A 24599-nucleotide genomic window follows, 5' to 3' on the forward strand; every position below is an offset into this window, starting at 1 on the left:
TCGGGGAGAAAGGGCCCCCCTACCAGGGCCCTGAGCTGCGGCGCCCGGCGGCAGAGCGCGCCCCCTGCCGTTCCCGCCGCGCCGCCCGAGGGGCGCGGAGGTCCGGTCCAGCCCGCCGCGCCGGGGCTCGCCCTCGGGGCGCCCGGGGAAGGGGCGTCGGGGACCGGCCGGGGTCCCACGGAGGGCGGTGGTCCGGCCGCGCCCCCGCCCGCCCCCCGGGGCGCCCTCCTCGCCTGGCGTCCGGCGCCACGTCCACGCCCGCGCAGGGTGGGCTGAGCGGGGGCCGGGAGGGGTGGAGGGAGGGCCCGGCCCAGCAGCTGCCGCCGCCTTCTCGTCGGCCGCAAACTTTCACAAAGCGGCGTGTCCGGCCTCATCAATCTCCATTAATAATAGTTGGTTGGGCCGCGGGGGGCGGGCGGGGGTCCCGGGCCGGCCGGGCGGGCCGCTGGGAACGGGCTCCGCGGAGGGAGCGGAGCCGGGCGCGGCCGCGGCGGGCGGAGGGAGGAAGTGAAGCGTAATTTGAGGAAGATGGATGAGTCCGGAGGGCGACACCCCCAGCCCGCCCGCTCGCCCGCCCCCTCCCTCCTTATGAGAGCGAGGGAGCGCGGCGCCGGAGCCACACTGCGCCGAGCCCGCGCCCCGCCGCCGCCTCGGCCCGGGAGCCTGGGAGCCTGGGAGCGAGCCCTGCGTGTCCGCGCGGGGCGCCCGAGCCGCGGGGCGCACGGCGGCGCCCGGCGGCGCCCGGAGGGGAGCGCCCCGGCGCGGCCGCAGCTCCCGGCGCGATGCAGAGGGCTGGAGGCGGGGGTGCCCCCGGGGGCAGCGGCGGGGGCGGCGGGGGGGGCCCGGGCACTGCCTTCTCCATCGACTCCCTGATCGGGCCGCCGCCCCCTCGCTCCGGCCACTTGCTCTACACCGGCTATCCCATGTTCATGCCCTACCGGCCGCTCGTGCTGCCGCAGGCGCTGGCCCCCGCACCGCTGCCCGCCGGCCTCCCGCCTCTCGCCCCCCTGGCCTCCTTTGCCGGCCGCCTCACCAACACCTTCTGCGCGGGACTGGGCCAGGCCGTGCCCTCGATGGTGGCGCTGACCACCGCGCTGCCCAGCTTCGCGGAGCCGCCCGACGCCTTCTACGGGCCGCAGGAGCTCGCCGCCGCCGCAGCCGCCACTGCTGCCCGAAACAACCCCGAGCCGGGTGGCCGACGCCCGGAGGGTGGGCTGGAAGCCGACGAGCTGCTGCCCGCCCGGGAGAAAGTGGCGGAGCCCCCGCCGCCCCCGCCTCCGCACTTCTCAGAGACTTTCCCAAGTCTGCCGGGTAAGTGCTGGGCCGACCAGGGCGCCGGGCGGGAGGCTCGTTCACTTGGAAATCCCAGACAGCAGCCTGCTCAGAATCTCGGCACCTGCCTGGAGCCCTGGGATCCCAGACTCCCAGATGTCGGGTTCTGCAGACCCACCTCCAGTTGTGTTCCAAACAGGGCACCTCTAGATCTCAGAACCGCTGCCCTGAAGCCTCCCCGAAGACTTCCCAGGACTCCCTTCCAAATTACTACCTTTCCTCCCAGCATTCTAGTCCTCAAGCCTTGACTCCCACTTCTCTTTTTAAGAATCTCTTCATTCTTCTTCTCTGCAGAGAATAGAGAAGCTGCAAGTGTGGGATTCCTGGGGATACTAGCAAGACCCTAGGGTGAGGGTACATTGGGGCAGCTGTCAATTCAGTGCAGGGGCAAAGGGAGGGTCTTAAAGCAGTGGTGACCATGCTGATGACCTGTCTTTGCCTTAGTAGTAGAGGTCACTTTTGAATTGGCATATTTAGAGATCAACCTTGAAGAACTGAGTATGGGGTCTAAGGGAACATTAGCTAGAAGGGGACCTTGCACCTTCTGGACCAGGACTGACCGGAAGGTCAAGAAGGCTAAAGCCTGGGCTGGGTTGGGCGTGGCACAAATGCCCAGAGTCAAGAATCTAGCTAAGATTCTGGAACCAGTGAGATTCATCAGAGAGATAATTCAGGAACCCTGGCTTCTCCATGGGAAGATGCCTTCTCAATAGAGGCAGAGTGTATTAAACTGAACCCTGTTTAGAATCCAGCTACTCGGAACCCTCCTGGCCTCTGTAGTTGATCCTTAAGCCCTAGAAGCCAGGAAAGCTTTCCTCTATCCAGGGCCAGACTCAGGTGTGATGAGATCCAGAGCTTATACAATTTAGTGGACTCTGTTTAAGAAAAACAGTCTGTGTGCAAGTGTGGGGCTCCTGAAGCTTAAACTTCTTTAGCACCAGGATGAATCCGCCTCTGCTTCCCCATTCATCACATCATATTAGCAGGTAAAAGTGACCCCAGGAGGCCTGGGGGCTGACTCCAGCAGAAACAAGAAGGAGAATCCAAGAGTCCTTTTGTCCTTTGCCAGAAGAAGACAATTCCTGGTGATAGGTTTCTGGGCCCTTCCTTGAAACTGTCCAAAGGTGTAATCACTCTTCCAGACCCCCAGTGCTGCTACAGGGCATGTCTTCCTCTCCTTTTCCCCTTTATTCCTGGGCATTTTGGCTTTGGGGATTCAGCTGTTGTTTTTGTACCTGGTTGGGCCAGGGGGACCCAGTGGCTGAAGTCTGAGCAGCATCTCCTAAGGAGGATCAAAAGGAAATGATAGAGCAGCAACTGGAAGGTGGGAAGAAATGTCCACAAGATAAAAGGGCCCGGAGCTGAGGGTAGGGGAAAGCAGCTGGCAGGATAATCGGAAAGAGAACAGATCAGTAGGATTTTTGGAATAAGATAGTCCCAAGGCAGAAAAGAGCAAGGCAGACCATCAGAAGGATGGCTTTGGGGGTAATAAGAGCTGGAGGAACAAGCAGACACCTGCGGAAGAGATGAGCTGAGGGAGAGGAGAAAGAGAGACATACTAGGGGAGGGGTGCTGGGGGAGGAATATGCCTAAACCGTGGGAGAACTTGTCTCACTCTTTCAGGATCCCTTCAGTTGTTTATTTTGACCCATTTGTAGAATGAAGGCTCTTTTTTGAAGCAGCTAGAATATTGGCTGTAAAACGAGACACTGAATGAGTGAGAGAGGAGTAAGAAAAAGAACAGAAGAGAAATATTGAGGAAAGAAGAATAGAGGAAAGAAAGGACTAACAAATGCACTCTATCCCCAGATTGTCCAAAGAGAGTAAATGAGAGCAAAGAGGTCTGTCTCTTGGGAGAGAGAGGTTCAAAGGATTTCTAGCCTGGGCTAGATGAAGAGGGAACAGCCTCTCTCGACCAGAAATGTGTGTGTAAAAGAGTTCTGCTTTGAGAGGCTTGGGAGGGAGCTAAATCAATGTACTGATAGGAAACTGGGAAAAGTGTCAATACTAGAAGTAATTTTTTAAAAAGGTTTTTCAATACTGGGAGCGATGGTAAACTGGAATTTATATAGAGAGAATGATGAAGGAAAGGTCTTCATCTAAGGAAAATGTTGGGAGCAATCAAAAGACACTTATTCTTGGAGTAAAGACAAGAGTGATGGGAAGGAGACCTTACAGAAGAAGAATTCTGAGAGGTGGTAGAGTGAAAGAAATCACTCAGATTGGGAAGAGATACAACTAAAGGGTTTATCAAGGGGCGTGTGGGGCAAGGCAGGAAGGAGAGATTTCAGAAGAAACATTCAAAGAGGATAGTGACTAGGAGATCTTTATCTGTGACCTCCACTTCTTACAACCCTCAGTACAGACTCTCTTGATTCTTCCTCTTGATTCTTCCTTGCCACACCGCTCACGTCCACCTGCCCAGTCTTCTTTTTTTTGCCCCCCCCTTAAGTAGTTGAGAAAAAAAGAGGAAATTCCAGAAATGTTAGATGGAGAATCAGTTTGGGTCGTGATGGTGAGGAAACAAATACTCTATTTTGGGAATTGTATTAGAGTATTTAGTGTGAAATGAGAGTTTTTGGTTGAATAATGGGATTGAAACCTTAATATTCGAAGACTTTGGAGAAAGAATGTTATCTCTAAAAAGACAGAGGAGGAATTGGCTGTTCTAGTGTGAATTGGTCTGAATTTATTAATTTACATTTGTTTAGTGTTTTACAGTAACCAGCCCCATTAAATGAAATTTTAGTGAAGATAGGCCAATTTGGAGAATGATAAGTAAAGTTCTTTTTGTTGAGAATTACTTCTTCTTTTTTTTTTTTTTTTTTTTGAAATTTTGGTTCGAGGGATCCCTGGGTGGCGCAGCGGTTTGGCGCCTGCCTTTGGCCCAGGGCGGGATCCTGGAGACCCGGGATCGAATCCCACGTCGGGCTCCTGGTGCATGGAGCCTGCTTCTCCCTCTGCCTGTGTCTCTGCCTCTCTCTCTCTCTCTCTCTCTGTGTGTGTGTGACTATCATAAATAAATAAATAAAAAATATTAAAAAAAAAAAAAAGAAATTTTGGTTCGAGTTAACAGGGATACCACCTTACTACAACTGATGATGAGAAAAACAACTTTATTATGATTCAGATGATGGGGCAGAAGCTATATTAACAGGCAAAAAGAAATACCAGGTACAGAGATAGTGGGTAGAAAAAGTATTGAGAATGATAGACTGAAGATAATTCTGGGTTTAGAATGTAGGGAACAGTGAGGATAATTGGGAAAGATGTCTTAGTAGAAGTGATAAAAGAGGAGAGAATTTTGAATTCATAGAGAAGATTTAAAAGTATAAATCAACAGAAGAGTCCACAGTAGTGCTGTCTAGCAAGCTATCTATGTAATTAAAACATTAGCTATCTTAAAAAAGGTAGAAATAAACAGGTGAAATTTTATTTTATTTAATCCAATACTATTTGCAGCATTATTTAATATAAAAAATTAATGAGATATTTTATACCCTCCTTCCTTATTATCTTCAAAATCCAGTGTGTATTTTATACTACCAGCACATCTCGGTTCAGATTAGCCATTTTTCAAATGGTCAGTAGCCTCATGTAGGCAGTGGTAGCTTGTATTTGTCAGCATTACAGGTCTAGAGAGTCAGAGTCATGTGAAAGTGGTGGGGAAAGGAGCTTTGAATTGGAGTGATAGCAAAGCCCTGGACGTATTAGGAATAATGGAGAAAAGACAGCAGTTAACTCTAAATGACAGGAGAAAAAGAGAATTCTGCCTTGAGTGGGTTGGGCAGTGATGATCCTGTTTATGTCAAGGAACATGTGAGCTCTGCCTGAGAGTAATCAAAGCTAACCTGAAGACGTGCAAATACACATTTCAGCAATGACGATGGTGAAAATGATCCTGTGTGCGGGGGGGGGGGGGAATGATGGAAAGAGCTGTCCATTTGGAGAAATGCAGAAGAAAACTTTAAATTGGGGGTGCTTAGAGCAATGATTCAGGGAGAAAGGAGTTGGATTGCTTGAAAACAAAGACTTAAGTGAGGGATGGTAGATCGTCCATATGTAATTGTTGGATGTATGATAAAAGTATAGTGGGAGATTGACATGAAAGAAAATGCCAGTATTGAGCAGCCCCGGTGGCGCAGCGGTTTAGCACCACCTGCAGCCCTGGGTGTGATCCTGGAGACCTGGGATCGAGTCCCACGTTGGGCTTCCTGCAGGGAGCCCGCTTCTCCCTCTGCCTGTGTCTCTGCTTCTCTCTCTCTCTCTCTCTCTCTCTCTCTCTCTCTCTGAATAAATAAATAAATAAATCTTTTAAAAAATAGAAAATGCCAGTATGGAGCACGGTGAAGAAAATATTTGAAAAGAAAACATTGAGGTGATTTTTTTTATTTTTTTATTATTTTTTAAAATTTATTTATGATAGGCACACAGTGAGAGAGAGAGAGAGAGAGGCAGAGACACAGGCAGAGGGAGAAGCAGGCTCCATGCACTGGGAGCCCGACGTGGGATTTGATCCCGGGTCTCCAGGATCGCGTCCTGGGCCAAAGGCAGGCGCTAAACCACTGCACCACCCAGGGATCCCGAAAACATTGAGATGATATAGGAAAGAGAATATGATGGAATGGACCCAGGAGATGGCAGTGTAGAGAACATTATCTTAAAAAACTAAACAGAATTTGTTAATTTTTTTAAACGATTTTACTTTAGAGAGAGAGCAGGAGGAGGGGCAGAGGGAGAGGGAGAGAACCTCAAGCAGACACCCCCTGAGCACAGAGCCCGACATAGGGTTGAATCCCAGGACCCTGAGATCATGATCTGAGCAGAAACCAAGAGTCAGACACTTAACCAACTGAGCCACCCAGGAGCCCCCAAATTTGCTAATTTCTGAATAGAGATTGGCAATAATGATGGAAATCATGTAAGGAGATGAGGGAAACTTCCTAGGGGCATGATATTTGGGGGTTGGTTGTTGTAAGCTAAGCATCTGATCATAGCTGGAGAACATTTTAGATGACCATCAATTTTAAATAGGTACCCATTATGACTGTCAAGACATATTTATTCATGAGGGAAAAACAGGAAATAATAATGTGACACGAAATTAGAGACTTCTGTTGTTAGAAACAGGAGGAAAGTGATGGAGACTCATGTTTTCCTAGAAATGTTGAGGAAGAGCTCACAGTGAGAGTGTTTGCTCTATTGACATTTACAGAAAGCCACATGTTGCATTAACTTAATGTGATTGAAGGAACATTTATTTAGGAGTCGTGACACATGCTCAGGTGTCAGCTTTATCACTGAGCTGCGCAACTTTGGCAAATTGCTTCCTTCAATTCAGGGAACGTTTATTGTGTGTCTATTATGTGCTTAGTATATTCAAGACACTACAGGAGATTCAAAGTCTTATAACTTCACTAGGATTCAGTTTCCTCATCTGTAATGTAAAAGTTTTGATTCAGATTTTTTAAAAAGATTTTATTTATTTATGAGACACACACACACAGAGAGAGAGAGAGAGGCAGACAGGCAAAGGGAGAAGTAAGCTCCATGCAGGGAGCCCCATGTGGAACTTGATCCTGGGACTCCAGGATCATGCCCAGAGCCAAAGGCAGATGCTCAACTGCTGAGCCACCCAGGCATCCCTGATTCAGATTATTTTAAATGTTTCTGTCAATTCCATAAAATAAAAGCATATTTTTCTATCTTTAATGTTTAAAGTAGGGTTCTAAAATGGTTTTCAGGGACCTCTTATAAAAGGATCTATTCATTATGGGTGGGGGAAAAATGACATCTTTATTTTTACTAACTTTTAACTAAAAGTTAGATCTTTAATTATGAGTGTAGGCCAGAAACCATAGTAGTTTTAACAGTAACTAAGATTTTTGTCATCAACAGAAATTACAGATACTTTCTTATAAATTTGTAGTCTTTGGAGGCATCTCATTTAATGAATTAATAAATAAACATACATGATTATAACACAAAATCATTTTTAAATATCTGAAAACTGTATTTTTATATAGTTGACTTCTAATGTAATCCTATGTGTTTTATGTTATATACATAAAAGCATTATTCTGAGGAGGGGTTCACAGGTTGTATCAGACTGCCAAGGAGTTCATGGCACAAAACGAGCTAAGAACCTTTAGTTGAGAGATGGAGATCTTAGAAATGACAAGAGGAAGATTTTACCTGGAGGATTGGAATGGAGTACCGAGGTGCCTTCTACCAGAGTGAAGGTAGCAGGACTTAGGAAGGTTGAAATAGAGAAGGGAAATCTCCATAGTGGCATATGTAAATGTGGAGATATATATTTAGATGATTAGGAGGATAATTCTTATACTTGAAGTGATGGGCATCAATAGTCTATAGTGTGAATAATGGGAGCAAGGCAGTCATTGGAATAATGAAGGGGAAATATGCTAAATGGAAAGGAGGAACATGGTATGATAAACAGAGTGCTTTGCAATGAGAGAAGGGTTATGATGGGAAGCTTATAGGCAGGAATGTTACCTCAGAAGCAGTGTGGAAAGAAGGATCTTTGCCTTGAATCTGGGAATTAGGTAATAGAGATGACAGCATAAGGAGTGGATGTACAAGAGAGAAAAATAGGAACTATGACAGGGAAGGTTTGGTGGGAGAGAATTTTTATCTAGAGAGAATGGGAAAATGCCTCATGCTGAGGTAGGAGATAAGAAATCCTGGTTCCAAGCCAATGGAAGGAACAGGAACTCTTGATGCAGGTGGTGGTGCCCATGGCCACCCTGGCAATGATGGCGAGCAAAGAGGTAGGGGTTGGGATTGATGGAGAGAGGTTGGGGTTTTTCCACTGAAAGTATGGTCATGGTACAAGAAAGTGATCAGCTTAGGGTAGTGTGGAAGAAATACTGATGTGCTAATTGGGAGAAAGAATGTAGGGAGAAGCGATGCTTGAATTTGGTGTAACAGAACAGCAACTCACACAAGTGAATTAAGTTGTAGTTAGTAGGAAGAGGCAACACAGGATGGCAAGTAGTTGTGAAGCTGAGTCTTCATTCCCTTCCCATCATGGAAGGGAGAGGAATGACTGTCAAGTGATGAACTGAAGAAATCTGTATTAGAAGCAAGGGGGCTGCTGGGACTCACAGAGACTAGGGTGTGAAAACTGAGGATGGGAGAAACAGAAAAATACTTCTAGGAGGGTGATGGGAGATGGATTTCTTGACTGAATTGTGAAAGAAATGGTATCACAATGGAAATCTGTACTGAGAGCAATGGGAAGAGAAGTAGAATGCGCAAGTGTGCCAGAAAGAGGGAGGAAGACAAAATTATCCTGAGAGCAAAGGTAAAAAGCGCTTTGTGCTGGAACAGGTGACAGCTCTTCTACACGTTATGTGGAGAATACTGGGAGTACGTGACTGAATGATCCTGGCCAGTCACCCTCTCTGTAGCTTCACTTCCTCGTCAGTACAATTAGAGGTTTGACTGAGATGATCTCCAAGGTCACTTCCGGCTCTATAATTCTGTTTTATCTGTAAGGATACCTTTATTATTGAATTGTTCCCTTAAAAAAAAAAAAAAGGCATCCCAAGTAAAGGGATTGAAGGAAATTTCTCTACTTCCCAGGGCTGAATTGTGGCAGCTGAAGAGGAGGCAGGCCGGGGTATATACATCTTGAGGTGAAATCCAGGCTGGGCTTTCAGATAGTCAAGGCTTTATCATCTGGGATTGGGGAGGGGTGACCAGAGCTATGGCTGTGTACGTTTGTCATATTAAATGAGAGAGAGAAACATTTCATGAAAGTTTGGCCTTTTATTGAAGCCTAAAAGATTGGGGATCAATTGTGCCCACCTTTACCTGGTGAGGAAGGAAGCAGTGCCCATCAGGGAGTGAGAAAAAGAAGTTGTAGAATCAGGGATCCCTGGGTGGCGCAGCGGTTTGGCGCCTGCCTTTGGCCCAGGGCGCGATCCTGGGAGACCCGGGATCGAATCCCACGTTGGGCTCCCTGCATGGAGCCTGCTCCTCCCTCAGCCTGTGTCTCTGCCTCTCTCTCTCTCTCTGTGACTATCATAAATAAATAAATTAAAAAAAAAAAAAGTTGTAGAATCCGTTCCTGGCCTTCTCTATTATTTCTTCATCTGGCACAATATTTGTGATATAGTAACACAAAGAGATGTGGTGTGGCGCAGAGGAACAAACATGGGCTTTGGAAATAGGTCTTGGCACGACCCTTTCTCTGGGAGAGAATTTTTTTTTAATATTTTTATTTATTTTTTTTAATTTTTTTAAAAAAATTTTTACTTATTTATGATAGTCACACACACAGAGAGAGAGAGAGAGGCAGAGACACAGGCAGAGGGAGAAGCAGGCTCCATGCACTGGGAGCCTGACGTGGGATTTGATTCCGGGTCTCCAGGATCACGCCCTGGGCCAAAGGCAGGCGCCAAACCGCTGCGCCACCCAGGGATCCCCTCTGGGAGAGAAATATTAACAACAGAATACTAAGCTCTGCAGTCACAGCTTCCTTACCAGCAGAATAGGGCAACAATACTTACCTCATTAGAGTTAAAGATTAAATGAGAAGATATTTGTCCAGCATCTTAAAGTAATAGGTGTGCAAAAATTACTGGCTTTGTCCTTATAGTGGAGATGGATGGGAATTAAGTTGGGGGAAAACATCTTTATTAAGAACTGGATAGGATAGGTGACACTCTCTGTACCGATAAGGAGAAATACATCTGGGAGTAATGAGAGAAATAGCGCTGTGTTCTGAGAAGTGTTTCTGTGGGGAATGACAGTGTATGCTTCTCATAAGGGGTAGATTTCACATTTTTTCTTTGGTTCGTTCTCCCTCCTTTGGTTTCTGTCTCACATTTTGACATTCTCTGTGGATCCCAAGACTACCTAAAGCCCTTCTTCTGTGTCCCACTGGGGCCTGTTTTTCGCCTGTTTTTCTTTTCTTTACATTATATATGTATATAAAAATCTCTCCTTTCTTCACCATAATTCCTATTCCCTCATATGTCTGATCTCAGCTTGATGTTAGGAGCAAAGCTATTGGATTAAAGTAATTCACGCTCAGATGGACTAAGGAGTTTTTTTTAGAGACTTATTTATTTTAGAGAGTGTGTGTGAGTGGGGTATGGGGCAGGGGGAGAGGGAGAGAGAGAAGGAGAAGGAGAAGGAGAGAAGTAGAATCCCCACTGAGCATAGAGCCTTCCTCGGGGCTGAATCTTATGACCTGTGGGCCAAAATCAAGAGTCGGATGCTTAACTGACTGAGCCACCGAGGCACCCCAAGGAGATTTTTTGAAAAGTCGAGGTGGATATCAAACTGGTGGGATATAGGTAGTATTATGAATAATTTCAGGTAATGTGGAAATGTTATTTGGGATGGGAGAGCTATAGGAGTGAGGTGGAGAGGCTTACCTTCCCTGGAGTCTTGTGATCCTTGTTACTTCCAGTTACAGCATTGGACGTAGCCAGAACTCTTTGAGTTGCAAGTGACAGAAGCTCAACTCTAATTTAAGCTAAAGTGAACATTTTTTGATTCACATGACTCTAAGTACAGGAGTTGAGTAGATCCAAAAGTGCAAGTGGTATTGTTAGATCTTTCTTTCAACCCAGCTCCTCTCTCTCTGCCTCATTCTCTCCTTAAAAGAGGTAAGGAAGGGCACAAACATAAGCAGCTCTAAATTTTTATAATCTCAGGTTGAGACCCCAGTGGATTCTTGCATATACAAAATTCTAGGGTGACTGATTAACTAGCTTGAGTCCAGTCTCCAGGGAGATAGGACAGATGGAACGTTAGGATTGGTCAGATCCAGATCACGTGCCTACATTGTCATGAAGGTGAAATGTGATTGACAGTCCCACCGTACTGGGTAGTTGATGAGAAGCGGGGCCCAAAGGAAGAGGGTGTTAGTGAACAAAAGGAGGAAAGGATGCTGAGCAGACAAAAACCAACTCCAAACAGATGTCTACCTCAACCAGAAAGGAAGACAAGAATGTATCTTAACTCCCTTTCAGTATTAGGGAGGAAAGCCTTCTCTCCCTGGCTAGATTAGTAGCCCTAGGAGTGATGGAAGAGACACCGAGAGTGGAGCTCTGAAGAGAGCTCTGTGATGAAGGTGGAGAGAGATGAGGATGGTAGAAAAATGTCTATTCCTCAGTAAGGCTGGTTCCTGTACAAGAAAGAGCTGCACATGAGGAATGAGCGAGACATTTGTAAACTAGGAGGTAGAAAAAAATGAATATTAAAACTGTTTCCACAGTTTGGCAATATTATTTTAAAACGAGAAAACACATTTCTAAATAAAACGATGCTGACTGGTAAGATTACATCACACAAACCAATAATGACAGAAAAAAATAGATATGGTAGGAACTTTGTCTTGGGGAATGACAGGAGAGATAGCCTATTATTCGAGGACAAAGGTGAAATTTGGTAAGTGGGGCCTCTTCCTATGGCAATTTTAAGAGCCTGTTCTGAGTGTGGTAAGGGGAGATATTAATGATCAGGCTAGGGTTCTGGAATGATAAGTGAAAAGGATGAGGTCTGAACTGAACTGGGTTTGGTAACAAGGTTATTTATCTGATGAGGCATCTGGGCATTTACTTCAAGTGGGAGGGGAAAGGATAGAAGGAACATTGGTTGGAGATTTAGGAGACCAAGGTCCTAGACATTAATCTACCTCTAGCGTGTGATTTAGGAAAATCATTTAATCTTTTTCCAAAACTCAGTTTTTTTCACCTAAGATTACCAATCTTCCATTAGTACTACTCATAGGTCTACTCTATTTCAGTGGGTTGCTTAAAGGGAAATAACAAATGTGAAAATGTTTGGGAACGTTGAAGGTAACGAGGGTGCCTGTGGCAATGGCAGTGCTGCTACGTCATGAGAGGAGCTCTGAGTGGTGGGGAAATCGCCCTGAACCTGTCACAAAGGTCAGAGATGTTCTGGGTTGCAATGGTGTAGAGAAAGTTCTCGTGTCAGTTTGCAGTAAGGAATGCTGACGGCTCATAGGAAGAGTGGAGAGAGAGAAAGTGAAAATGAATGCATGTTATTGTATCTGAAGTTATAGGGAGGCGTAGCATGAAATTAATGGGGATGAGTGAAACACACAATTGAAAGTGAGCTAATTGCTATAAATGATGGGAAGAAGTACTGTCTCCAGAAAGAACAGAAATAATTCTATCCTGGGCATCATGATGAAGACATAGAAATGAGAGGAGTGGTAAACATAGCTCTTTTTTGAGGGATGGCCTGGGTTTCTTTACACCTTTTTTTTTTTTTAAGATTATATATATTTATTCATGAAAGATGCAGAGAGAGAGGCAGAGACACAGGCAGAGAGAGAAGCAGGCTCCCCGCAGGGAGCCTGATGCGAGGCTCAATCCCAGGACCCCAGGATCAACCACCGAGCCACCCAATTGCCCTTCTTTCCACCTTTTGACCTCACCCAAATTGTTTCTGTATTCATGAACTGAGTAGTTGACCCAGGATGCTCAGGAGGAGACTTACTGTCCTGACAGTGGTTCAGGGAGTGTGAGGATAATAACCGTTTTGGAAGTAGAGGGAAGAGAAGTCAGAACTGAGTGTATTGGGGGAGAAACTTCTCTTCAGTGAATAATACAGGCTGTTGATTTTATAGAAGCTACAACAGAACAGGATGGATGAGGGGCAGCACAGGGGCTCTGTGAGCTTCCACAGCTGGGCTTCTAAAGTGGTTTTCCATTCCCTGTGTGGTTTTCCGCTCTGCAACCCAGACTCACCATTCTTGGTGACCACAGCTATGGACTCCCCCTCTAGATGGTGCACGTCTGGTGCAATTTATCTTTTCTCCTGGAAAATACCTACCATGGATTCTTTGGCCCTTGACTTTTTCCCTGGCCTGACCAGATCTATCCTCAAGATGGGCTCTTCTGTATCTCTCCTGCTTCCCTTCCTCTTGGAAGCAAGGCCCCATGCAAGTCTGTCCCTGCCTGAGTACTGCTCTCTGGAGGTGGGAAGAATGCCCCTGGCATGGACTTGATACATAGTCGTGGTTCAAACTCTGTGATTTCTGGTTCTTAGGATAATAGCATCCACCACAAGAATTCATAAGAACTCTAGGTGTTTCCTAATACCCAGTCTGCCCTACAGTCATCCCCCATCCAGTCATCCCCCTGGATCCCCCTGGATGCCATCCAGTCATCCCCCTGGATACCATACTTCTTTCAGATTCTAGACTTACATGTGAGGAACAAGCTGAAAACCCAATATCCTCCTATATTACCAATAATCTTGTTTTTAGATGCAGAGAACAGAACCTTTCTATATGTTTGGACTACCTATGTGCATAGTCAAATTATTTCCAAGTTAAAAATTTTCCTTTTGCTAAAATTATTTGCATCAGAATCATTATTTCCTGTGTAAAATTTTCAATGAAGCTTTATTTTGTGGATCAAGTTTGTTTTGGTGTTTTTTTTTTTCTCATATCAACCAATTATAGCATCTGCAATTAGTCATTTACTTTTATGGACATTATATCTACTAAGTTCAATTATTCTAAATCAAATTTTGCAATTAGGAATTTTATCAGAAAGATTTGCTTCTGTCAGTTTTTAGTCAACACATTTTTCTGCGTGCAATTTTTATTTGATTATATTTACCATTAATATTCATTACAAATCAGATAAAAGAAAATAGCTTGCATTTATTTTTTAGCTAATCCATAAGAAAATAGGTAAGCCATTTTGGGATCACTGTATTGTTAGGGATTGGGCTACGGTATGGCTCATCCGATTCTGCTGAATGTTTCCTTCACTTTGGGTATTGATTGCATCTTAGAGTGCTCCATCCTGGTGGAGCAGAGAGCATGTGGCAGGGCAAAAATGTTTTGCTTTGCTCCAAATGTGGCAGTGTTTTGGGAGAAGAAAGGTAAGGGTATTTTTTTTTTTTTTTTTTTTTTTTAGTTTTCTGCTCTCTTTTTCCCCAATATATATATTTTTTTCTATATTCTATCCCTTCTCTAAACTTTCCAGCCCTTTCAGTTTCTCTGACTCATCATTTCATTCTCCCACCACCCTGTCTGCCCCACTTCTCTCCTGCCCCAGCCCTCCTCCTGCCTACGTTGACCCTTTCCCACTTCTCGATGTCACTCACTGCCCCAGACCCCTTCTTTGAGGGCATAGCTGTATTTTCCCCTCCTCTTGGCTTTCTCTTATTGCGCCACCCCCTCCTTCCAAGAGTTGCTTATCAGAGCCCTCAATGTCATGATTATAAAGGCTGAGAGAGAAACTCTTGCCCCTGCCGTTCAGCATCCCACCGGGATCAAGTAACCAAGAGAGGTTGTGAAACTGTGCCCCTTGTATGGCTCTAAAAGCAGCACTGAGGGAGGTCTGCTTATGTGGGCTTGATTTTATGGAATCTGTCTGAAGACAGAGGGATGGATGATATGATCTCAGGAGGGCCTTGCCAGATCAAGGAACCTGGGAGCCTCATCTCAATCATCATCAGTTTAGATTTATTGGACACCCCCTGGGTGCTCGGAGCTGTGCTAAATGATTTCATCCTTCAAGCCCTGAAATCCAGTTTCTGCCTTTTTAGCAGCTGTTTAGAATATTGTAATATTAGGCTGAGTTTTTCCAAGCTTTTATTCTTTTGGTTATGATGTACTACAAACCAGGTTTTAAAAATTGAGAGTGGATTTAATAATGATGTGAGGGATTTTCCTTGACATCTTTTTAGCATAAGATTCTGTAGATTCCCATTGCATATGAGTTTCCCTCCAGCTAATGTGAGATCAGACGGCATATTGAAAAGTAGGTAGAATAATACTCATGGAGAGAATGTCTTCTGGACACTGGATGGGGTAGGGTTATGGGGAATATTCTAGGAGAGGCTTGGGAAAGGAAGATCAGAGGTGGAGATAGAAGAGGGGGAGAGAGGGAAGAAGGGAGAGAGAAAGTGCTTGGGGATAGCTTTTTTATTTAGCCAGCTTGGAGAACATGTTGCTGAACCAGGCGGGACCTGATGCTGACTGGGACTGGCTGAACGCAGGGGACGTGGTGAGAAGTTCAGGCTCTGGGAGTGGGCTTGGGTTGTGAGAGAGAGAGAGAGGAGTAAGGCTTGATTTGAACAAGGGTAGAGTTAGCACTAACCACACTGGGAGAGACATGGGTACAGATGGTGAAGAGCTGGTTTGGGAGAGAGGTTAGGAGTTCAGCTTAGGGATGTTAGGTCTGAGTTCTAGGAAAGCGGGAAAACAGTGTGGAGAGGAGCCATTAATGAAGGAAAGAACCAAGAATGTGACTCCTGCAGAAAACAACCTGGATTTGGCAAGAAAGAGGTCTGGGAGGAAATGTGGAATGAAGAGAGGGGAGTATAGCCAAGAGCAACTCTGTAGCTGGGGAAGCCCAACAAGCTCCCAGCAGGAGTGGAGAAGGCTTACTGAGGAAAAGCCATGAGTAGGAGAACCATCTGGGCTGGGTGAGTCCAGATGAGGGTACACCACATGGGCTTTGAAGATAGATAAAGAATGAGGCAGTAAAGGATGAAAAGGCAGGGGCTGGAGATAAAAATACCCTTGAGGTGTGAAGAACCTGAGTGTGATGGAGGTGAGTGACGTGGATGTGGGCTGAGAAGCCTGGCCTCTGAGGAAGGTAGAAACGTGACTCTTCAGGACGAGGACAAGAGGTAGCTTGGTTGCATCAGGGAGGGAAAAGGAGCTCTGGGAATGGGGTCCCCATGTTACTGAGCTGCTCCTGGAGACCCCGAGAAGCTCCTTCTGGAGCACAGGCTGGTGGGGAGGGGCACTGGAAAGTGTTCTAGCCACATTTGCAAGCACACACCCTGTTTCTCTTATAAGGCATTTCACTGTCCCTGAAATTCTTTGGGGTGACATTCTCAATCTGAGAGAGCTTATGAGCGTCTGTGTGCTGTGTAGTGGTTACAGACAGATGTGCTCCTGCACCTACGAAACCCTGCCCCCTTTACACTGGGAACTTGATGGTAAAGAGCTGACTAGTTAGGGTCCGGGTTACCCATTTCCCCTTGTTCTCTTTTTCTGTGGTTGGTTTTGACTTTTTGTTTCACTGTTTATTGGCCTTTCGAGCAGAAAACAAGGCAGTTTTACAACGCAACTACTGAAAATACTTGCGAGGCATTATTTCCTGTTCTGACAAACCTGTCCATGGATAAGATTAAAATCAATGATTGAATTAAGTATCAGAGTTACATATGGATTTAAAACACTTTATGTGGCTGTGATTACAAATAATCAGTCATCTACCAACTGAGTTAAAATTTCTTCTTTTGCCACCTTCCTCTCTACATTTTCCCTCGTTGCACTTCTATTTCCTTATCCTTTCCCATGTTCCCTCCAGGTTTTCCCCACTGACATCAAGCTCCGGGTCCCCGGGATTCAGAACTTGAGCAGAGAGCAGCTGTTTGTGCTGCTCTGGTATCCTTGGTTGGGAGAGAGATGATGTCATTTCACAGTTGAGGAGGAGGGGAGGGATGGAAGGGGCCTAGGAGAGCTACCCGTTTGGAAGCAGCTCTGGCCATAGATACAGCGCCCCTGTAGCTGGGAGGGTGCCCCATTCTGGGCTGGTCAAGGAGAATTGGAAGTAGGGATAGGATACTTCCCAAATCCTTTGACATTTCCTGGGCCCAGATTTGGGGCGGCAGGTGGAGGGTGTTGGTGAGGATGGGGAATCAGATGATCCTTAAGTTCCTATCTGAAAATGAGATTCTAAGATTCTAGACCTGGGGAAGAGGGGAGGTGGGGAGATAGAGCTCAATCCTGGGTCAGTGAGAATCCCTAGGAAAGTGACAGAGGCCACAGTGTGATCTCATCATCTCCTATCTATCCTATAAAAGGGAGTCCTTCCTACGTGGCTCCCTCCTGCCTGGAGTAACTGAAAGCCTCCTCAGCCAGGTCCCACACTGCTGCATTGTGGGGCCTATGCCATCTGGATTTGGAGGGGTGGGGGATGAGTGAAAAGCTCTTGGTCCAGGTGTGGAGAAAGCTGGAAGGTAGTGAGTGGGTAGGGAGAATGAGGAGGGCTTGGTGGTGGTGAAGTCCTGGGAATGGCATTCCTTTGAAGTACACTTATTGCCCGCCCCCCCCCCTCGCTCTAGTGAAATCTGTGCTGGTTAATACCTTTCTTTCCATCTCTTTGTCTTCCCCACCCCACATCCTGGATGTGCCATCCTTGTTTCCCCCACCTCCCCCATCTCATCCCTTTCACATCTGTATCTTCCTGCTGCCATTCTGTCCGTGCCGGCCACACTGCCACACTTCCACGTGCCGCCTCCAACCTGTCTGCCTTTTCCTTGCCCACTCCTTCCCCATCCGTTGGTTTTCGCTCCGCACAGCAGAGGGGAAGGTGTACAGCTCAGATGAGGAGAAGCTGGAGGCACCAGCAGGAGACCCAGCAGGCAGCGAACAGGAGGAAGAGGGCTCAGGCGGGGACAGCGAAGACGACGGTTTCCTGGACAGCTCTGCAGGGGGCCCCGGGGCCCTCCTGGGACCTAAACCCAAGCTAAAGGGAAGCCTGGGGACTGGAGCCGAGGAGGGAGCACCGGTGGCGGCAGGAGTCACAGCTCCTGGGGGCAAAAGCCGACGGCGCCGCACAGCATTTACCAGTGAGCAGCTTTTGGAATTGGAGAAGGAGTTTCACTGCAAGAAATACCTGAGCTTGACAGAGCGGTCCCAGATCGCCCACGCCCTCAAGCTCAGTGAGGTGCAGGTCAAGATCTGGTTTCAGAATCGGCGGGCCAAGTGGAAGCGCATCAAAGCTGGCAATGTGAGCAGCCGTTCTGGGGAGCCCGTGAGAAACCCCAAGATTGTTGTGCCCATACCTGTGCACGTCAACAGGTTTGCTGTCCGGAGCCAGCATCAACAAATGGAGCAGGGGGCCCGGCCCTGAAGGGGCTCACAAGGATTTTGGAAGGCAAAGGGTCTGTTCCCATGCCTGCTCTGAGACTGGGTTAGGGTTCTGCGGACCAGAGGGGCTACCACTGTGATCCTGCCCTGGGAGGGGGCTCCGTCGGCAACTAATTTTAGTGCTAGGGGTGCTCTCCTGGCCACCTGACACATGGGCACTGGGCCCTGAGCCTATTCCAGAGACCCTCAGACTGGGGGCTTCGCAGTTACAGGGGCTCGGGTTCTTGATGCTGAGGAGCTGTGGGGATTGAGGTGGACTCCAGGGAAGGGGGTGAATTCTAACATGCCTAGGGTGAACGCTTCCCAGCTAATGCCCTGGAACTACTTCTCACAGGGGTGGGAAGAACCAGGGTGAAGCCTAGCCAAGCTGATCACAGCTCCTTATTTATTTTCTGTAAAGTTTGTATATATGGAGCCATCTGCCTCCGTCTGTCTGTACCCCTGAGACTGAGGAAAGTCCCGTGTTCCCTTCATCTTCAGCCAGAGTTCAGTTCCACCTTACTGCCTTGTGGAGGGGGCTGTCCTGCCTGTCTGTAGGATGAGGGCATGCGAAGAAACAGAATGAAACGGTCACCAGCCTCCTAGACCCCCTCAGCACGCACTGTCTCCCCCTGTGTAAACCACCTCCACTTCCCATCTGGGGGCTGCCCACTGTCCAAACCTCTAGACCTCATGCTCCCAGCACACTTCTTTTTCTCTCTACCCATTAAACAAAGCAAGCTCCGTCATCTCTGCTTTGTTCTCTTTGGGAGAGTTGGCAGACTTCAGAATAGGAGATTCGCTCCCTTTCGCATTATGAGGGGAAATGAAGTACTTGATCCTAGCTTAGCTGAGCTATGTCCAGGCCCTGTCTCAGTAGTGGTTACCAGTCCTGTCAGCGACTGGGGCAGTTTGCTGGTTCACCCTCATCACCCGTGAGCTCACTAATTTTTTTCTGTGCAGAGGACACAGCCGCCGAGTCCATCTCTGTCCCCCTTTGATATTCCAGATGGGAGGGCCTGGAGTTGTGGTGTCTCTTCCTCCCCAGCGCATGGTTTACAGTTTGGGATACCAGATCCTCTTTGGTTATAAAACTAGACTGGTTGAGAGGGCCCACTGCAAAATGGATGAGGCCAGAGCGAACGTGCCATGTTCTGGACGGTCGTGTGCCATGGGGGAAGCTATAGAGATAGGGTCTGGGAGCTTCGGGGTTGGGGTTCTACGAGCAAATGAAGGAACAGCCTCCATAGTCAAAGTAAATGTGAGGCTGAGAGGCTTCAGGGGCACTTGCAAGAAATGGAGTATACCGGGTTGGGAAACAAGACCAACTGAAGCTATTTGCCATTTCCCCACCTTCGCAGAAGGGCTGTTGTCCTGGGCCAGCCGTAGAGCGGGGCTGCATGGCCACACCTGCACAGACCCTGGGGAAAGAGGATTATTACAGAAACCAGCTGAAGTTGGGATCATGGTAAGAGGGCTTCTGGGGAAGAAACAGGAGACGGAGAGCCAGGGTAAAGAACACGGCCACGGAGAACAAAAACAGGCAGGGCTCTGAGTGAGGCAAGGAGACCCAGGAGGTTAAGGTCAGGGAGGGAAACACAAGCTGGGTCAAATACCTGGCCAGCCTTCTCTCCACCCTTAGAAAAGTGCCACCGTTCCTTCCTCCTGGAATGGCATGCCAGCCACGATTTACTCAAACATCTACTGAATGCCTGGGATGAGGAGACAGGCTTGCCTTGGCAGCCCCCTCCTCCTGGCTGGTTTTGGCAACCAAACACCTGTGACTGGTAATTCACCACAGTGTCACTGTTCCCTGGTGAGGACACACGCATCCAGGGCAGGTTTTCTCTGGTTGGGTAGATTTCAGCGAGTCTTGAAAATTAGGCTAAAAAAATATAGTCCAGACCAACCCCATTCCTGATCTAGATTAAGGTTGTCTCTGCCCACATAAGGAACCTACAGGGTTAGATTCTTTTCAGTAGAGATGCCAGGCAGCAGTTGAAGATCACAGGAGCTATCGTCACTTTGGCTGTTGGGAATTCATGTCTCCTGGTGTAGGGCTAGAGCAGATGATCCCTGGCTCTGTGCCCGAGGGGAGGCGGTGGGTACCAAGGTCCTGATTTACCATTTTCCTCTAAATTTACTTATGAAGCCTCCTAAACTATTCCAGGCAGTGTTTAGCCATTCAGTATACTAGGTTTTCCTTAGGGGAAATAAGGGAGGTGATTGTCGCTAGTAATTGGGAGTCCAGAAACCCATTCATATACACACCCAAAGCCTTGTTTCCGTTCTACTTTTCTCTTTAAGGCTCTTATTGGCCTTGCAAAGTGGTCATCTACCTGCACGCAGGCAGGTATCCAGAGAGTGGCAGCCCCCAGAGCCAGAGCTCGTTAAGTGTTGCAGAAAACAAGGGCCACCAGCAAAGTGGTTGTAGGAATGGGAAAATAGCCTCCTTGGAGAGCAGGCACCTGGACTTGGCAAGTTCTCATCATTCAAGAATAGGTATAGAGGGGTTTCCCTCAGGTTGTTCCAGGATCGGGGGTAGTCAGGGAAAAACAGGAGCTCTGGATTCTGCTCCGAGCTTGGCATGATGTTGGTGGGAATCCAGGCGGCTGCTGGCTGCTCTGCCATCGGTGACCGACCTCCTCCCCTTTCCTCAAAAGCAAAGCCTCGGCATGGGTCCCGAGACAAGTGCTGTCCTAGTAATGTCTAGCCACTCACCCTTGTGGCATCTTCAGAACTCTTGTCCTGTGCCTTGACCATCTCCCGGTACGTCTGGCTGTGTGAGCTAGCTGCCAGACCGCAGGAAGGGGGGCGATGTTCACATCCCTGCTTTGGGTGAACTGGCTGGCACCAGGCGTGGCCCGAGGTTACTGGACACCAGCTGGAAAAGCCTTCTGAGGGCAAGGGCAGGCTGTGGGAGTAGGAAGAGGCCATGCAAAGCCTCCAGTGGGCAGCACAGATCTCCAAACTTCCTCCAGTCACAGGGTTCGCCTGCCGGGGCTACTGACAAGCTCAAATTAGTCCCAGATACAGCCCGTGGAGCTGATGGGCGTTTCCAGGAGGGCAGAGATACAAAGGGGAACACAAGGCCACACAGTCTGGTTTACTGGCTCATCATACACACACACCGGATATGTACACAAACATAAATATTCCAATATACAAATTTACACGGGACTCACAGATCACCTCCTCGTGTCTCTTCTCCAGCAACCCCCCCAACCTGTGCCCTATCCGTCCAAGCTCCATTTTAGGATGAAGGCTTGCAGGGGGCTGGCAGTAGAAGGTAGGAATCTGGAGGAGGGAGAGGTCCTGCTCCCCTCTCCTCACAGGTACCTCCAAAGGGTCCTGTCCCTTTTCAGTGGCACCATAGGGCAGAGGGCTAGAATAGCTCCACTCCCAATCCGCTGCAGCTCAAATCCCAGAGGCCCCCTCTGGTTCCTCTGTCTTTTGTTTGACTCGTCCTTGTTTCCTCTCCTTCTTCCTTTCTGCGTGTCCCCGCTTCTCAGTCTCTGTGTCTTGGCATCCCCTGCCGTGCCTGTAGGGAGGAGGGGCCCCAGACCACGGAGTCCTTCTGGCCCCTCTGCCCTCTTCGTGGGCCTTAGAGAAGGCTAGGACTTCGGTGCAGCTCCGCAGAGGTGCTGGTACCATTGGCAGGCTCTCTGCTGGGGGTAGGTGCTAAGCCGCAGCCCTCCCCAGGGCAGCCATGCTGGATCAAGATGTCTGCGCACTCCTGGCTGCCAGCCCGACGAGCATAGGCCAGTGGAGTCAGGCCCCGGGCGTCCCGGCTCCTCACATCCACCCCATACTGCAGGAGAAAGCACATTTTCACAGTTGGCATGAAGTTCTTGGGGGAGGTAAGGAGAGGTGGCTTTCAAAGGGCTGGGGCAAAAAGGAGATTGGATAGGCCAGAGGCACCCTCAAGGGTGGGGCTGGGAATGGAAAGGCAAGGAGGGAGCCCACAACTCACCCAGATGAGCAGTTGTGTGAAGACCACATTGGCCATGGCGCTGGAGAGATGGAGAGCCGTCCTCCCGTCCCCATCCCCATAGGTCTCGTTCACCTCCTCCTTGGACCCGTGTGCCAGCAGCATCACCAGCAGCCGCAGGTCGTCCTCTACCACGGCCCGGAGCAGCTGCTGCCCCAGCGGCACGTCCGAGCTCGGCAGCGGGGCCAGGAAGAGCTTCTGTTCATACTTGGCCCGTATCCAGCGCTCCTTCTCCTCTCTGCAACCACAGGTCCATCCAGGCATGAGCCAAGGAAGGGCCCAAGCCAGTGGGTGGGGGCCGGGGCAGGCAGTCAGGGAATGACAGACACCCCACCCCAAAGGGGAACAGGAAGAAACAGAAAGCATAGGATGGAGCAGTGAAGAAATGGACGGCATACAGCAGGTAACGCAAAGGGGGTGGGAGAAGCTGAAAGGAAGGAACACTGAAGAGCGGCCCCTTGGGGGGCGGCAGGGACTAGGGGGCTGAGAGGGCAGCGAGATTCCAGGCAGGGCTCCCGTAGTAGCTTATCTGGCCCTGCTGGAACAAAGGGGGTGGGGGGCCTCCACCAGGGGCCCAGGCACCATCCTATCTCCCACCCATTCTCCCCATCTCAGAGCTCTGGCTAGGGCCTTCACGCCACAGAGCGATAGGGCCCTGCGCATGCGCCTCCTGCTGGCCCCTGACCTGCTGATAAGGCTCAGAAAGGGCCTCTTGTTGTGAGGAGCCTGAGTGACAGGCAGGGAGGGGGAGGGGCACCCCAAGGGGCCAACTGCCAAGCAGAGCAACGGCCACTTTTAACCCTTGGAGCACTGCTGTAGCCACCCAGGCGCCATCCCTATCTTCCTCACACCAGAGCACCAACACCCCCACCCTTCCTGGCCAGCTTCAGGGCACCCCTGCCTCCTGCAGCCACTCACCTGCAGGCGTCAGGCCCAGGCTTGGCATAGCCATCCAGGGCCCCCTCCCAGACGCTGTTGGCCAGGGCATTGCCCATCGCGGTCATGACAGCCAGCAACTCGGGTGGCCAGTCATCAAGGTCCAGGGAGCGGACCCGGGACAGGTGAGCCCCTAGATGTCGGTGGGTCCCTGAGCACTCAATGCACATCAGGGCACCCAGGTTCAAGCTGGCCCAGTCTGGATCTAGGTGAGGAGAGGAAGCATCATGAAGTCCATGGGCAACCAGAATGAGAACACCAGGAAAGTCCTCTGCCCTGGCCAACTGCAAGCCCCTTGTCAAGCTTTCTTAAAGCCGCCCCAACCCCAGCCCTGCTGGCCTTTGCACTCACTGGGGGCATCACAGTCGATACAGAAGCTATTGCCACGAACGGTACGGACGGCTTGCACAGCCAGAGCTGCGTTTTGGTTCCCCAGCCGAGTCTGCGCAGTGGGAGAGACGAGAGGTGGCTGGTCAGTCACAAGGCCGCCTTGGGTCCCACCCCACTTGGGCCTCCGTGCCAACCTTGTCCTTGGCACTGCGGCAGCCCTGCAGGCTGGCGAGGATCTGGGCCTGCACGCTCTGTACCCACAGCTCCCGCTCCTCTGCTGTTGAGGCCTCGAAGTGCCATGTCTGCCCAGTGAGGGACACCACCACAAACTCAAATGACTCCTCTGCATCTGTGGGAGACAAGGGTGTTTATCTCCGTCAGGGCAGGGCGCCCACCACGCACACAGCCAGGGACATGTAATCACCACAATTCTATGCTCTCTCCTGCTTTCCTGCCTCTCCTCCTCTTTCCTCTATCGCCGGCCTCAAAGGCCATGTTCCCGGGGTGCAACTTGTAGTTGTGCAGAGGAGCCCTCAAGTCCTCTATTCCTAACCACCTGTGGAGCCTGGGTGGAGAGGCGGGGTGCAAGGATTTTGCCTCCCTGGCACTGCCAAGAATGTGTCTGGGATTCAGAGTGGGGTGCTTCCTGGAGAAAGCAGAGTGGAGTGTCTGGGGAAGGATGCAATGGGGCACTAGGAGGCAATGCTGGGAGGGTGGGGGAAGGCGGGTGTGGGCACCATCCGTATATGTCAGCTGCAGCCGCCTCATTTTGCAGCTCATTAAACCCAATATTCCTGACGGCGTCAGCGTGGGGCTCCTGGGAGCCGGGCCCCTCCCCCACTACCATGGCACAGACAGGCAGGAAGGACAAGTGGATGGGGAGAGGAGGAGAGGTTTTCCCCACAAACTGGGATGTGTGAGCAGACAGGGACATGGGGACAGCTCCAGTGACAAACACTGCTGGCTGGACTGTGGCCCCAAACAATGTGGTGAAGCTCCTCCAAGCTCTGCTCCCCTAGGCCAATGGAACACAGCTCCACGAACCTCTCTGCCAGTGGTCACTACCCTATGGGTGAACGATTCCTAACAAGCAGCGGGAATGTGTGGCGGGGGCTG

General features: G+C 49.3%; 2 protein-coding genes across 6 annotated transcripts in view; one reads left to right on the top strand and one right to left on the bottom strand.

Annotated features, from left to right (window-relative positions):
- Window positions 1-782: 782 nt before the first annotated feature.
- On the top strand, window positions 783-18975 carry GBX1 (gastrulation brain homeobox 1). The gene is made up of 2 exons (XM_077849655.1): window positions 783-1311; window positions 17677-18975. Exons 1-2 carry the CDS (start codon window positions 783-785, stop codon window positions 18228-18230), a joined length of 1083 nt encoding a protein of 360 aa, XP_077705781.1. The 3' UTR covers window positions 18231-18975.
- A 2342-nt stretch (window positions 18976-21317) lies between these two features.
- AGAP3 (ArfGAP with GTPase domain, ankyrin repeat and PH domain 3) overlaps window positions 21318-24599 on the bottom strand; it is a 56327-nt gene continuing 53045 nt past the window's right edge. For all 5 annotated transcript variants that reach the window (XM_077849648.1, XM_077849647.1, XM_077849646.1 and 2 more), the window contains 5 exons: window positions 23678-23832; window positions 23505-23595; window positions 23136-23358; window positions 22200-22455; window positions 21318-22037 (listed from right to left, as the gene is read on the bottom strand). In XM_077849648.1, the coding sequence (XP_077705774.1) occupies window positions 21831-22037; window positions 22200-22455; window positions 23136-23358; window positions 23505-23595; window positions 23678-23832 (932 nt within the window). In that variant the 3' untranslated portion in view covers window positions 21318-21830. The remainder of the gene's footprint in view (window positions 22038-22199; window positions 22456-23135; window positions 23359-23504; window positions 23596-23677; window positions 23833-24599) is intronic.

This window comes from Canis aureus, chromosome 15, assembly GCF_053574225.1.
Source record: "Canis aureus isolate CA01 chromosome 15, VMU_Caureus_v.1.0, whole genome shotgun sequence".
In the NCBI taxonomy this organism is placed as follows: Eukaryota; Metazoa; Chordata; class Mammalia; order Carnivora; family Canidae; genus Canis; species Canis aureus.

Coding starts and splice junctions, on each gene's coding strand:
- GBX1 (XM_077849655.1), top strand. CDS start 783: ATGCAGAGGGCTGGAGGCGGGGGTGCCCCCGGGGGCAGCGGCGGGGGC. Junction 1,312..17,676: donor GACTTTCCCAAGTCTGCCGG/GTAAGTGCTGGG, acceptor CGCTCCGCACAG/CAGAGGGGAAGGTGTACAGC.